The 15,500-nt window shown below is 45.7% G+C and overlaps 1 protein-coding gene across 3 annotated transcripts in view; it reads right to left on the bottom strand.

Annotated features, from left to right (window-relative positions):
* The window catches only part of FN1 (fibronectin 1), a 49,423-nt gene extending 35,201 nt beyond the window's left edge, over positions 1-14,222 (bottom strand). For all 3 annotated transcript variants that reach the window (XM_042822140.1, XM_042822138.1, XM_042822139.1), the window contains exons 1-12: positions 14,045-14,222; positions 13,755-13,883; positions 12,228-12,365; positions 10,379-10,510; positions 10,157-10,294; positions 8,426-8,584; positions 7,010-7,210; positions 6,358-6,537; positions 4,693-4,869; positions 3,722-3,874; positions 1,750-1,878; positions 162-305 (exon numbers count right to left, since the gene is read on the bottom strand). In XM_042822140.1, the coding sequence (XP_042678074.1) occupies positions 162-305; positions 1,750-1,878; positions 3,722-3,874; positions 4,693-4,869; positions 6,358-6,537; positions 7,010-7,210; positions 8,426-8,584; positions 10,157-10,294; positions 10,379-10,510; positions 12,228-12,365; positions 13,755-13,883; positions 14,045-14,207 (1,843 nt within the window). In that variant the 5' untranslated portion in view covers positions 14,208-14,222. The remainder of the gene's footprint in view (positions 1-161; positions 306-1,749; positions 1,879-3,721; positions 3,875-4,692; positions 4,870-6,357; positions 6,538-7,009; positions 7,211-8,425; positions 8,585-10,156; positions 10,295-10,378; positions 10,511-12,227; positions 12,366-13,754; positions 13,884-14,044) is intronic.
* Between the last annotated feature and the right edge of the window lie 1,278 nt (positions 14,223-15,500).

Here is a 15,500-nt window from a genome sequence, read left to right as displayed (position 1 = left end):
AGAAATAAAATTCTTGTTTCTTTGATACACAGTGAATATCACTTCCACTTAATAGGACTTGACAACTATGTACAATAATGTGCAGGAACCTGAACAGGTCAGGGATAGAGAGATTGCTCTCCTTATGTCTTAGCAGAAGAGCCATCTGTTGGGTTTCTTACCAGCATAGGCTTGCAGAGGCTGGCAGTGCCACTCTCCAATACCACGACCATAGCAATAGCACTGGTATCTGACACCATGGACATACTTCTCCCAGGAATCTCCAATCTGGTAGAAGGTACGGGTTTCAGAATCCTGGCACTGATCTAAAGGCACAAAATAGACAGGTAACCACTGCGTGATATCAAAACTATTGTGAAAAACCTACATCAAACAGAAGAGTAGGTCAGAAGAAATCTTCTGACAGAAAATGCAACCACGTTTATTTACAAATATTGCTGCATGAAGAGTAAATGGCAACAAAGTGAATCTGGAATCAAGGTTCCTGATACATATCTGCATGCTTGAAGACAAATATCAGGCGGCTTCAGTCAACTGAGTTCATCTTTAATCCAAAGCTAAACTGTGCTGCTCTCCAGGAAATCAGTGGCAAAATCTCCACTAGCTTAAGCACCATTCAGTCATATGTACGTCTGAAGTGATCCATTAATATTCACAAGTCATTCTAGGTTTATCATCTTGTAAACTGAAGAAGGACAAAACAAATCTGAAATCTGCTTAAGCTAGTGGGAATACCATGTTGTAGCACTGCTTCAGTACTCTTTCTAGTCTGACCTCTGCCTGTGTCTCTGGCTCCATGCAAGTTTTCAGTGAGAACTAATGTTATGCTTCTTTAGTTAACAGGAGTCTTGTTTAGAGAAAACCATCAAAATTAAACCAATTTCACCTTTACAGAGAACTGAAATCATCTCCCCTTCTTTCAAAGTACTGATTTTCAGGGACTTGACAATCCAAATTCTTCCAGTAAAATTGTATAGATATTACTGTAAATAAAGCAGAATTTAACCACTGCTACTTGCTAACAGATTTTCCTGGCAATAGCCCCGGGTTCCCTAGATCCAGTAATTGCAAGTCAAACAGTCATGTCTTATCTTCCAACCCTGATTCACTAGAGAAGAGGAGAGGCAGAAAAGATGAAATCTCTTCATTCCTGCACAGAGCCATGATGGTTTTAGCTAACCTCCAGAGTGCTATTAGCACATGTTCTCATCCTGAGCTTGCTTTCGTTGCCAGAACAAAGGGCATCCAAAAAAAAAAATCAATTTAGTCTGAGGTAAGTGAATATATGCCGGTCATGTTCTTCTCTCAGTTCAATAAGGAGACCTAAAGACTTCAAGATAGAGAAAAACCACACCTAGCATCACCAGCTCCCTGCACATTGATTTATCAGTACCCAATCTGAGCACCCTGCCTGTTAACAGCACAAGGTACCAGACTCCAGCCAATTCAGCCCAGTCTGTGGTTCAGGCGCCCTGTTACCTCAGCTTGAAGAGTGGTATATTTTAAAAGACATGCTGCATGATGGAATTCTTCTAGGGCATGTCTGATAATGCAAGCTTACTTCCCGAAAACCACGAATGCCATCTTGCATGCCTCCAACAAACACAGCATTACTCCTACTTTCACAGTTGTGCAACAGAAGGCAGGAAACTGGCAAAGGCCGAGACCACGTTCACACCCCAGTTTCACCACACTGCAGTCAGTTCTTGTCAAACACGGGCTGTGCAAGTGGGGACAGCTGTGACTTACCAACGGGATCGCACTTCCATCTCCCACGGCCTTGGCCAAAGCACGTGCAGTTCAGCATGTGCCCCTCATCGTGACGCTTGTGGAACGTCTGGTTCACATCATAGGTGATACCATCCACGATGCACTGATCTGTTTGAGAAAGAGCAGAGATGTTTTGTCAGCAACAGCTTTAAGCAGTAAGACAAAATCCTTCTGCTTGGCATGTATTTCCCTCCTCTTGATCAGCTTGCAGAGAGTAATCCTGACAAGCTCCATCCATGCAAAACGGAGCCCTTCTGGTATCTGTGATCATGGCAGATTAGTGCTGCATACACCTCACTGCTCCTGAGTTCATTTATCAGCGGCGTGCAAACAAGTACCACTTGCAGAAAAAAAGGTCCATAGGATTCAGTCCAAAGCAGAATCCATTACTCACTATGAAACTGCCTTACAACAGATTCCACGCGTGAAAGAATGTAAAGCATCACACTTCTTCACTACTGTCTCTTGGGGAAGTCTAGATTGGAAAACTTTGTTAAGTAGTGTCTGAAATCATCAGAACTGCACAAGAAGGAAAGGGCTACTCCAAATTCATGAAAATGTCAAGCTGAGCTACAAATATGCAACAGGCAAACATCATAAGCATCTCTCTGCTATGCCTCGTAGTTAGCTGAAGACTGAAGCTTGAAAGACTATTATATATACAAGATGCTAACGGTGCCTACTAATCTACTACTCCCTCAAAGCACAGTAACCAGACTCCATGCTAATTATTAGGTTTAATGGAGATATGTCAACCTGTGACACGGCCCAGAATTCCTGAAGGCAGCCTAATCACAGCAAGGAGCACAAAGACAAAACAAATGATAAAACCACCCCAGAAGCACGTTGTTTTGTTAAGCAGGACCCAAGAGACCCAAGTTCAGTTCTGGATTCAGTCACAGACCATCTGTCCTTGGGGAAGTGACTCAGTTAATCCCAGGCCTTCTTTCCCCGTCATACTTTCCCACAACACAAGCATGGCGTCAGGATAAACCAAACACGGGTCACATCCACCAATGGGGGCTAAGGACCTCCTCCAGTTGCTATGTTTTAAAAGTTCTACTTAGATAACCTTTGCCTTTTGAAAAAAAACCAATATCCATGTCATCGTCAACAAGAAAGACCCGTTAAACTTGAGAAGCAAACAGCACAGAACTAGCTGTGCTTCTAGAGAAAGGAGTTTCACAGACCAGAAAAACTTCTAGCAGCGCATTTCTCATCGTTCTGAAGGAGACACATAAAAAACCCTCCTAAAGCCCTTGAATGGACCTTTCCCTATAAATTACATCCCATTTCAGCAGTGGTATTAAGAGTTTTTTCTTGGCTGCTTGTCAGCAACCCCCCTGCCTTTTCCAGATACCAAGCCAATGCCGTGAGCTAGCTGAAGGATGATCAAATATCTGTGCTTTTAAGTCTTTTTTTGGTATTGCTTCAGCACTTCTCCACTTGGGCCTCTTATTTAAACAAGTAAATAAGACTAATGTCAGTGCTGTCCTGCCAACTTTTCATATAGATTAGCTCGTAAAGGGATTCATCCAGCAGAGCAATAGAGCATTTCACTGCAGAACGATAATACAGGATGCTTCTGCATTCAAACTTTAGACTAATCTGGGGTTGTGTCTGTTCTTGAGAGGTTTCTGCTGAGATCCCTTTAAAGTCTCAGTGGCACTGACTGCTAACAATAGACAATAGGTAGAGCTAGATACTGATCCAGCTAGTCAACGTTTTTCCTGGCTTGCTAGCCTACAAAGGCTGAAATAGTACTTTCACAGCATGGAATCAAGACAAGAGCTTTACACATCCCCTCTGATTCCCTTTGGATTCCGCAGAAAAGATGAGTAATACAAAACTGAGTCCGGGCTTGAATTCCCCGTGATGGGAAAGAAAACCTATTTCTTCTGTATCCCCAACGCTTAGACCAAAGCAGTGACACCAACACGAAAAGCAGCACCTCTGAGTTGGGAGTATGCAATGCAAGTCCACTCTCCACGGCCATTTCCTACGCAGGTACACCTCATCATGTGGCCCATGTCGTGTTGTTTATCCCACTGGTCCCCAACACGATACATGATACCATCATTGGTGGTGCAGATTTCCTCATGGGCTGGTTGGGAAGAAAGCAAGAAAACACTTCATGAGGTCATAGTTAACAAGGCACTGAGGGCTTATATCATTTGCATGCCATGTACTGGTTTCTGCATCTTAACAAGAGCGTCGTAGGGCATCTATGGAATTTCAAATATCATTTTTGCAGGATGATGAGTGTAGATTCCCTTGCAGGGGTTCACTCATTTAATTTGCACTTGAAAGTCAACAGAGATTCTGTATGGCATTCAAAGGGTGCTGTGTGAAATGATCAGCTCTCATTACGGGTCTCCTGTTATATGAACATAGCCATTGGAAGAGCTGTGTTCATCAAGCTGTTTAAGAGCTGCACTGCCGTTAATCACAACGCCTTTCATTTCAGAACTCCACGAGTTGGAGATCAGAGATGTGCATGGAATGGAGAAATGGACCACAACATAGTGCAGACATATTCCTAACCACACATCACGTAAGAGGAAGTGATGAGCCATGAAGGAGAAGCTTTGGCAGATGCAAGATAAAAAAAAATCACTTGCTATCAAGCAACATAGTTCAATGTTTCTTAATGGACTTACAACACTCTGTACCAGCTGAAAAACATGCCTAGCTTGCAGCAAATGAGGAACAAAAATAGCTTTTTCCTGAGTCCTCACTAGAAGTGATTAGCTGGGAGGAAAACGGGACAAAAAGCTTCAGAAATTCCTTCAAGGTTTTTGGGCCTGGATGCAAGCTCACTGGAAGTCGTCAGTAACTGACCAACGACAGACAGCTCCTTACTTTCCAGCTCAAAGAGCTACGTGCAAGCAATTATAATCCCTTTACGGTTCTCATTCTTACCAGCCATAGGGCAGAAGCCAAATTTCTGGTCGGCATCATAGTTCTCAGTGGTTCCACACCACTTCATGTTGTCTCTCCGTCCCTCAGAAGTACAGTCGGTATAGTTGCGGTTGTTGTACAGGAAAGGGAAGTGGCACAGAGCACCATTGGAATTGCCACCACGTGTCTGGACCAAAACTGGAGATGAAAAGGAAACAGATGCAAATCAAACCTACGCTCTCCCATAGCATGCAGAGAACAGCTTTAAAAACAAACCTCTAGCACTGTTTTTCCCATGTGTGCTCTGTATGGTATTCTTCACTAGCCTCTTTTATTGGATTTAATTAATTCAGATCTGGAAATATAAGCCTTGCACGAGGTCAGTTCAGTTCAAACATTGCTTTGGAAAGAGTTGCTGGACTCAGCCATGGGATTTCCTGGGGAATATGGAAAACTAAAGCTCACAGTGTTTGGGAAGCGGCTTTGCAGACCCTTTGTACCAAAGTCTAGAGAATCAAATAACCCCACAGTTCTCAGCATATCTGTATTATCTCACTGAGACTATTACTCAACTGTGCCCTTTGGCTTAAAGAAAAATCCTGGATGTCAGGAAAGGGTTACAATTCATTTATGAGCAACAGGACAAGTCAGAAACTCTCAGCAGGTTGAAAGCTTCGTGTTTTGCAAGCATCAGTGGAAAGAGGGCTGTAATCTATGTAAACTATTCACCTCTTGTACAACTCTGGTTTACAAATAATAGAGAACAAGGAGGCATTTGCTGAGGTTTTTAGCTATATCAATATTTCTTAATCCCCACAGAATACCACAAGAAGCCTCGTTAAAGCAAGAATGTGTGTGCATGTCCATATGTGGACAAGGGACCAGGTTTTTTAGCTTTGTATTTGTTGGGTTTGTTTTGTTTTTCAAAAAGAAAGAGTATTGTATGTGCTGTGCAGAAAGGCTTGTCATTAAAAAAAAAATGAGGTGGAAGAGCAGTTTAAAAGTCTGTACAGTGTAAGAAGCAGTAATTTTGTGTTGGAATGTGAAAAATTCTCTCTCAGGTCAGACTGCAGAGAAGCCTGCCTGGATACTGCTCCACAGATGCCCGATGGGCTTTCCAGGAAGTACAACCACACAGGTAGATTTGTGCTGTGAAGGGAACACTGACCATCCACAGATGCAGGAATGCTGCTGCGTTAGTCATACACCAGCTTCTGATCACAGCAATTACAAATCACATTAAGATTGCTGCTATATATGGCAACCTGGCCAGATAGTCACTAGCGAGGCAGTGACAGAGAACTGCACAAGTTGTACTCTATGGATACCCTCTTCTTTGCAACCTAATATGGGCAATGCTGTAGCAATTCAGCCAAGTAGAGACAAAGTCCACATATCCTTCGAGCCAAAGCTCTGTCTTGACTAAGTATTCATGCTCTATGGCCAGCCTGAAGAACAGAGGACATGACTCAAAGGCTACACCTGTGTCACCCTGAGCACCCTCCAACGATGCCAAGAACGTAAAAATGCTCTGTGTCCAGACAGCCCTCCATTCACATAACTGCCTTGCTGTTAAGGCATGCCTAGAGTCCCTCCAACTGCCGGGACTGTTCAGACAGCTACATGCTTTTGTTCTTTCCTCCACGAAGGCCACGTGCTTGTGAAGACCCTCTGAGAAGGACTCACCATTCTGCTCAGTACAGAAGGAGTATCTCCTGTCCTGCTCAAAGTTGGAAGTGGTGCTGCACCAGAGGTGCCCATCTGTGCGGCCTTCAGTGGTGCAGGAGTAGAAAGTCCTCCCGTTGTAGGTGAAAGGCAGAACACAGGGTTCTCCATCAGAATTGCCACCATATGTTTGGGTCACAGCTTTGAAATAAAAAGAAGTACAGGATTAGACTCCAGCTTAAAGCAATCCCCAAATCTTAGGGCTCTAAAACAGCAACAGCCCCTCTGGGTCAAATCACTGGCTGCTATGAACCCACAATGACTGCCATGGACTTGGGCCAATACACACCAAGAGAAGACTTAGTCCCACAGCTGTGTCATTCCTCTACATTCTTTTCTAAACATACATTACTGCAGCTTGGTTTGAATAAAATTATGAATGCTGTTCCCCATGGGCCTCAGCAGTGTTATATATATAACTCACTGGGAAATATTTCTGCCCTACAGAATCAGGCTGCAAGTAACCAAAGCAACTATTTATTTCTTCACCTCTTGCATCTTTTTCCAGTATGTTCTTTTTAGCAGACCTATGATACACATACAAAGAAACTCCCCATCAAAACAAAACCACAGATCTCACTGGACAGAGCAGGCACTGAACAAAAACTCATACCTATTTCCTGGCAGCTGACTCCATTGCCCAGACAAGTACAAAGCATTTGTTGGCTGCCCTGCGTCTTCAGCCACTGCATACCCACAGAATACACCACTCCGTTATCAGTTACACAGTGGCCATGTGGCTGAGGTTGGGGCTGTTGAGGCTGAGGCTGGTACAACGCTGTCTGTACATTTGTGAAGCTGGGAGAGCCAGATCCTGCAGTAGAACATGGGAGAGAAGTGAGACGTCACATGCAGAGCTGAAGAACAGAATGCTTCAATTAAATGCTGAGACAAACTGCTACGCACTGCATCAGATCGAAGACATCACTCTTGACCTCCCTAGACACATTTTAATTATTCCATTTGGTAAACTTCAAAATTAAAAGAACAACCCTCTCTCCTGCTAATGATAGACTCTGGTTTCTACCACCTTTGAGTTGCTTTATAAAGGATTAAGATGGCCAACTGCTCAGACAACAAAGAAGTACTGATAAAGCAGGGAGAGAAAACAAAAAAAAGCCAAATAAACAAGGGTAGGATTCATTTTGATTTTTTCACTGAAGAAGAAAAATAACACTGGCTGTCTGCCTATACTATGGATGTTTTTGCTAAAGATTCCCACGGCAGTCTTCACAAATTCAGGTCTGCTGAGGTGCAGTAAGCAGAACACTGACACCATTGAAGTGATATGCCTTTTGAAGTTCGTACCTTCTGAGAGTTTGAAGCTAACCTGCTGGTGCTAATGAGTTAAAAGTCATTAATCAAGAAAATGTCAGTGTCGTTTCTGTAGAAAAACAAAAGCTTTACTGCAGACACCAGAAGAAAATGGCAAAAAGAACTCAGAAGGTAAAGACTTTGTTAAGCCTTGGGCAGGAAATAGATTATCTATAAAGCAGGTAATATTTCATACCAAAATTACAAACTATCTACGTGCACTAAACTGCATTGTATACATACTTTGGCATTTCTGTTTTTTAAAGCCTAACCATTAGTAGACGCATTTATCTTGTCAAAGAAACCAGATGGTCTCAGTGGAGTTTAAATTAAGGGCATTTCAAGGCAGTTACCCTGAGGCAAATACATGAAGTTCAAACACTAACTCAAAATGCCGTGTTTTTAAAACAAAGCTAGTAGATATTTCCTGTAGATGCACGGTTCTACATGTGGTTTACTGCACAGTGATTGTGCAGGCAATCACATCTGTATGTGCAAGCCCCAGCTGTGCAAGGAAGCCAAGTGTAATTAATTTTACCTACACAAGCACAAACAAGGAGCATCTCCTGAATTCTAACCCTCTGTGCTGCTGGTCTTTCTCTGACAAGTTTGCTACATAACAAAAGTAGGACGGTGCAATTCAGCACCATCTCCTAGCCACTTCAAGCACGCCATTCATTGCTCCTGACCCTACTTTGCTCCATGTCCCACTTACCAGTGCTAGTTGTATGCAGGGATGTGTGCCTTTCGCATTTCCATTCACCTCTGCCGTTACCAGTACAGATGCACTGAAGCAAGTTCCCCCGGTTGTCCTTCTTGCTCCAAGTGTCTCCAATTCTGTAGGAAGTCTTGGTGTCTTGGTCATTGCACCTATCTGTACAAGGAACATGATTATTAGATATTTCTGCATTGGATGGCTTCACTGTGCTATTGATAGTACTGAAACATCTACACCATCGAACGTGCTGATAGTTTAAAGCCTTTATTGAGAGCCAACCTTTCTTGCAGCCCACTATTACAAGCCCTATATACTCTAAAACCTGTGTTAAACTGCATAGGCTGAGAGACCACAAAAATCCTGATGGTAAAAATAAATCAACTTGTTTCAATGCCTTGCTCAGCAGGAATAAACCAGAACCTATTGGAGGGCAACACGTTAAATACCACTTTTTCCAAAAGAAGTGTTTGGAAAGCTGTCAGTAAAGTTAATACCAGCTGCTCTCGTCATAACAGCAGTATCAGACTTCCTAAATCTCCCCGTTGTCTTTATTAACTCGCAGCCCCCACTGAATTGAATAAACAGGTTCAAAGGACAATGTAACAAACTACTTTTGTCTGGATGCCAGATACACAAGGATCAACTAGTTCTTCCATTACCGTGTTTTATGCTCTCATTCAAGGAGAACTTGATACAGTGGCTCAAATATAATCACGGATCAATGCACATGGATTTATGAAGAACTGTGGAAGGACGTATGCATCACCCCAGCCTGCCACTAAAACAGCACTCAGAATAAAATATCAATGTGGAGAACACGTTACTAATTCATTGCTTAAAATGACCAAAAACTGAGTAATTTATCAGAAAATTGGTGTCAAGCATTCAGAAAGTAATTCAGCAAATGTGTGTGTGGGAAAGGGGCTGGGGATGCAACCTGTCTTACAGATATCCAGATTTTCCAATTAGGCAATGAAAAGCTGAAATGTCCCCTCAGAATTCAGCAGTGATTCTAGAAAACTCTGGCCATAAAAGATACCTAACAGCATGTATTCTGAAGCATAACGACACTTTCTGGGCTGCAGCTATCATCTAACATACGCAAATTCAAACTTATATATTTAATTACATTCGAGAAATAAAATGAAAAATGAACAGGTCATTATATTACAATTTCCCTACAACACAGCAATGCAGACCTGAGTTATGGGAGGAAAGATACTGCCAAATCATTTTTATTAGTAATAATATCTCCTCAAATTCACAAACAACGCATCCTGTTTTATTCGTTCCTGTTTGACAGCTAATGATATTTCCCCATGTGTTCTAACAGACTTGATATTGGGAAGGCTGGTCTGTTTTTTATGGCTTGTTTCTCAACCAAGCCTCTCCAGATACTCAGTTTTAATCCCAGGCCTCCTCAGAGTTTTAGTTCCTTACAGGTCTGCTGTTTACATCAGCAGAAAGCTATTATCTGTGTTTCCCAAGGCAACTGAATGGGAGGCAATTTAAAGAGCTCCTCAAAACTTGCCCAACAGAGGTGGAAGGTACAAAGTTCAACTTCTCTTGAGGAGACTGCTGTAAACTGACGGCTCCACAGCAGAGCCCGTTCCAGGCAAAATTCAAGCAGAAGCCAGGCAAAGCAGCGAGATTTTGGATTTTACAAGGCCAGTCTGCTTTGCAAGTGCTAAAGCAACAGCATATTGACAGTAACGTGGTTCATCTTACTTCTGGAAGTGCAGGTGATGCGGCCGCTGCCCTCCCCCAGGCAGGTGCAGTCCACCATCATCCAGCCCTGGTAGGGCTTCTCCCAGGTCTCGCCCACCACATAGGACGTCCCGGCCGTGTTATCATAGCACCTCTCAGCTGAGGGAGACAAAAAGGTCAGTGTTTGTGCCCCCTATGGAACCAGAGACAGCCCAGCTGAGGGAGGACAAAGCCATCACTTACCCAAGGGCTTGCAGGTCCACTCGCCCTTGCCGTTGCCCAGGCACACGCACTCCAGCAAATAGCCGCCCGTCTCGTGAGGCCGACGCCAGGTATCGCCGATCTTGTAGGACTTGCCGCCCTCATGGCAGCGATCTGAGGGTGGGAGAGAGGGGAGCTGAGGTGAGGAGCACCGCCACAGCCAGCACCACGGGGCTGTGCGGCCTTCACGGGGAGAAGGAAAAGGTTTGATCACGGCAGAGGTGAAGGAAGGAGGAAGAAGGTGAGGAGAAGGGCCGATCACGGCTGCCTCTTTCATGCTGCAAAATGGCGGCCGCCCTTTTCCTCAGAGGGCGCCATTTTTCCCTTGGCGCCACCTCAGCCCCTCCAAGCCCTGTCCTCTCTCCTCAGGTAAGCACTGCCAGGTTTCAAACCGCAGACAAGGCTGACTGTTGAAACGGGGCTAGCAGGGCTCGAGGAGACGCCTCATCCTCATGAGGGTTCGCCTCCATCTTGCGCAGACAGGGAGACGCACACTGACAGCCATCCCCACACAGCATGAGGCATGTGGCAGCCAGGCCAGCGTGCGGAGGAAAAGGTAATGCCCTGGTGACATTGCTCCTCCTGGGTTTAAAAATCCTGCCCCAAAAGGCCAATTCCCAGTCTACTCACACCTCGTGGGCCTGAGGTGTTTGGGTCCCACTGCTCAGCTTAGGCCCTGGAAGGGAAATGCAGTGAACAGCAGTTAGCAAACAAGATCCTCTTCCAAGGAAAGAAGCACACGTCTGGTCGTTTATTAGAAGCCACTAAAATGTTTCATTGGCTCATTTATGAAAGCAGGCAATCTAAGAGTTGTAAAGATTGATTCCAATCCAGTCGCAGTCAATGAGACTCTCCAGTGAGCCCTAAACCAGGCTGATGATGAAGAAATGAGACTGCCCTTATGTTTGTAATTTCCTTACTGACTCTTTCTTTTCTTACAACACTTATCATCCCTGCTCAATCAAATGCCAGTACATTCCAAAGGGCTCCAGCTATATTTGATGCATTTCTTTCCATGCTATGATGATGGCTGACTTTTGAGCCCTTTGTGGCAATGCTGTTGGACTCAGCACTGTGTCTTAAACAAGAAACTGAATAGCTGTAAGACTTTTTCCAAAGGTGCCTAAGGGACTTTGAAATCTCAGACTAAAGGAACTGACACACAGAAAACTTCATCTGCACTCAGAGAAAGTCTAATTATGAACTGAAGGGAAATTGTGAACAATTCAGTGACTCAATACGGAAAGGATTTCCAGACAGAGACAGATGTGAAAGGGAAAGCTGTGCAGAAAGAAACAAGCATGGGGCAGACAGGTAAAAATAAAATTGCAGAAGCACAGAGCTGACTCAACGGATATCAAACCCTTGTTCCCTTTGAGACCAGGGTTGGCATGATGTTTTTAGAGGCTAAAGGGAATGGCTTCCAAGTGCTCAATATTTTGAATATCCCTATTAATGTTTACAGGGTAATTTCGACTCGATAGCAGACTAGACCCTGATGTTTATGCAAGTATATTTTGACTGGAAAAACGTGTCTGCGAAGATGCAAGACATTCCTGTGTATATTAAATGTACTAACATGTATGGCTGGACACTAGCAGTCATCCTGGCCTGTTTTTACACATAGGACTTTACACCTCTTAAGCAGATGAGGAGTTTGGTTTTTAAAGTTTACATACATGGGGCAGGGACTTTCACTTACAAGATTTTAATGCGCTTTGGATCAAATCCCCCTAGCTCTAGCTAATAGGCACTGGAAGAATTGTGAAAATGGCTCTGGAAAATGTGACAAAAAGGAATGAGCTCTAGTAACAGGCTCTTGGTTACATACTGGCAATGGTGCAGCTGATTCTCCCACGTCCAGCTCCAATGCAAGTACAGTCCCAGATCATGGAGTCCTTGGGGCGCTCGTAAGTCTCCCCTACTCGGTAAGTGGATCCAGTGTATTTGTCAAAGCAAGTCTCTTCAGCTATAAAAGAAGAAAAATGAACTTCATGAAACCACTTTAGTAACTGTACTGTCAACAAAAATGCATGTTCTTCACCTCCTCACATGGACGCTCTCTTTTGCTGGGGGAGTATCAGCCTCCTCTTTCTTCTTGTGGTGGAACAACAGAAAGGAACTGGGGCAAAATTAACCCCCTCAGGGTCTCCATGCTGCTGAACAACCACAGCTTCCCTCCCACAGCGAGCCAGGGGTTGAGCATGGCACCTGGGCTGGCACGCCCTAAAGGATCAACCCCAACTGTTTGAAGTGCAACAGTACAGAACTCAGAGGGGAGCAAATATTCCCCAGAAGCTGTGGGTTTTGACATGCTAATCCACTTCTTTTGAGTGCATTAATCCTGAATTCTGCAGCAGCCCCGCCGAAGTCAAAGGGGCCCGCTTGTGACCTGTTCACACTTGCCCAAGCCTATGTGATTACCGAAGGGTTGTAGCAGCTCTGTCAAACAACTTGAGGTCTCCAACAGAACAATGTTGTGGACCTCACTACCAGACAAATGAAGCTAAGTGCGCTACTGGACTTTGGAAAGGTAAAACTTGGGAATACCTGGGGAGGAAGAAAATGTAGAATAAACTCTTTTTTTATGGAGGAGCAAGGGGACTGAGCACTCCTTGAAATACCCTAGAAGTGCTTTACTCAAGTCTCGCCTAACAGATCTCTGAGATGCTCCCATCTGTCTTACATGAACGTTATCAGCCAGGAAGCCAGTTTCTCTCTTGCATCTCCAGAGCAAGATAAAGGAATTACAGCAAACCAATGGCTCGAGACCAAATACAGATAGCACACATCTGATTACCTAAACCACGCTGTATTCCAGAGAGACGCATCTTCCAGCAGACGCCGCGTTTAAAGTTTTTTCAGTTACCTAAACTTTTACTGCAGAAGACTAAACAATCTCATTTTACACTCAATGATGGAACGCTCACAGCACAGGCTGGGGGGCTGTGGAAAGTTGTAAGCTGAAATATTTTTAAACAGGCTGACGACACCGCACAGCTATGAGAAGTTGGGGTGAAGCGATCAAACTGCACGGAGCCAGAGCTGCAAAGCGACTCCAGATTTGAGCTTCCCCGTGCGAGCGGAGTCGGTTCAGTTCATTATAAGGAAGAGGTTGGCTCCAAAGTTAATGTTTAGATCCAATCCTCCAGAGAGATGAGTGATGTTTGGCTTGGGGTTCTGGTGGCAGGCCCCTCTCTAATGAAAAGCATTTCTTAAAATCCCAAGCCAGATCTTCAGTGTAATTGAGAGTAGATCCGTTAGCTGACCCTAAGGACCAAACTCCAGCTACAAACCCGGACTGCTCGCTGTAACTCAATCTGCACCAAAAGCCACTGCAGCTAAAACACCAACTTACGTTCGGGTTTGCTTTCGCAGTTAAACCCTCTGCTTCCACCGTAGCAGGTACAGACCAACGTGTTCCCCAGGTAAATGCGCTCCCACTGCTGGTTTATCTGGTAGTACCGTCCATTGTCAAAGCAGGTCTCTGCGGAGGGGGGAGGGAGGGGAAAGAAAGCAAAGTTTGGTCTCACCGAGGGCGCGGGCAGGGCACGACCAGCCCAAGCAGCACCGCGGACCCCCACCCGCGTCGGGGACACGGAGCTGGCCAGCCCCCGCTCCAGCCCCGCAGCCCGTGCCGGTACTCACGCTTGCCCTGCGCGGGGGTGGCTTGCGGCACCGAGGCGGTCTGCGCCTGCCGCCGGTTCTTCCCTCCGCGCCGCTGCCTTTCGCCCCCTCCCGCAGCCGCCGCCGCCGCCGCCCCCAGGCAGAGGGCGAGCAGCGCCAGCCGCAAACCGCCGCGGCCCGGCATCCTCGGCACGGCTCGGAGAACGGCGCGGGGATCGGCGCCGAGATCTGAGTGGGGAACGGGGCCGCTCGCAGGCAGCCCGACGGTCGGGGCAGCGCCGCCGCCCGGGCGCTATATAGGACGGGCGGCGCGGGGGGGTGAGCAGCCGCCGCCGCCCCGGAGCCCATTGGCCCTCGCAGCCACCGGGGGACGGACGGGGACCGCCACCGCCCCGCCGAGCAGAACGAGGCTCTGCCCCGCCGGCAGCCACAAAGGGTCGGGGTGCGCAGAGGGGGAGCGGCCGTGCCGTTTTGCGGGGCGTTTGCCCTGACAAAATGGCTTCCCCCCCACCTCTTTTTGGGAGCTTTTCTTTTGTTAGAGCCAGGTTTTACACCCCTTTGAACTACACGGGGTCTTCGCCGTTACAATCTCACTTGAGCAAGTCGCATACAAAGTGTGTCACGCTCTTTTGCCCGTCTCGTTCCCACTGCCATCTCTCCTGCGTTAAGGAGTGTCTCTTTTCCCTGCTTCGAAGGGAAGTCCCAAAGCAGAGTGTGCAACTGTGGCCCTAAAGGCAGGAAGCTGCTGATGGGGAGAGCACCACATAGCACTACTGCAGCACACCCTGTCCTGGTGCACTGCTTGGACCAGAGCTCAAGCTCAGATCATATAGAAAGATTGTTCTGCTGACTGTTTTCGTGATACCCTCTGTCTTTGCAAAGGGGTTATTGATCTAATAGTCCGCTCTGGTTCCCAACCTAATGAAACAACTCTGACAAACGTGGACATGAAGTACTGTCTTGCACTGAACATTCCTGAATCTCCATGAAAGTTCTTCACCAAAATGGGCACCGAGCTCTAAATAGCTTCCTCTTAAAGCATGCTGATTGTATGACCTGCACTGAAAAGCAAGTCATAATCTGCTTGGGATGAAGATGTTCAATAGGGATGAAGATGTTCAATAGGCAGCGCATCCCCAGCATGTGCTTTGTTCCCAGAAAGCCCTGAGTTGGAATGGCAGGTTGTGTGTTCTCAAAGAAATTTCTATTCCTCTCCATGACAAATGTCCACAGGTTCTTTAACACAAGCTTCCCTGCTGAAAGCTTCCTGGAAATTGAAACCTGACCTGGCGATTGAGGTGAGCTGTGGTGAGCCAATTCCCATCTTGTCTAATTTTTATTTTTAAATCTACCGTGTTGCATTTTTTTTAGCTGTCAGAGACACAGTACCCCTCAATATAATCACATAACCAGTGCCACCATAGCAAGGGAGAGCTTTAGAAATGGAACACATCATCATGATGAGAACCTGCTTTCA

This window comes from Centrocercus urophasianus, unplaced genomic scaffold (assembly GCF_019232065.1).
Source record: "Centrocercus urophasianus isolate 14NV4802_14NV808 unplaced genomic scaffold, USGS_Curo_1.0 seq_20, whole genome shotgun sequence".
NCBI classification, from domain to species: Eukaryota; Metazoa; Chordata; class Aves; order Galliformes; family Phasianidae; genus Centrocercus; species Centrocercus urophasianus.
This window is presented reverse-complemented; position numbering and strand designations above follow the sequence as displayed.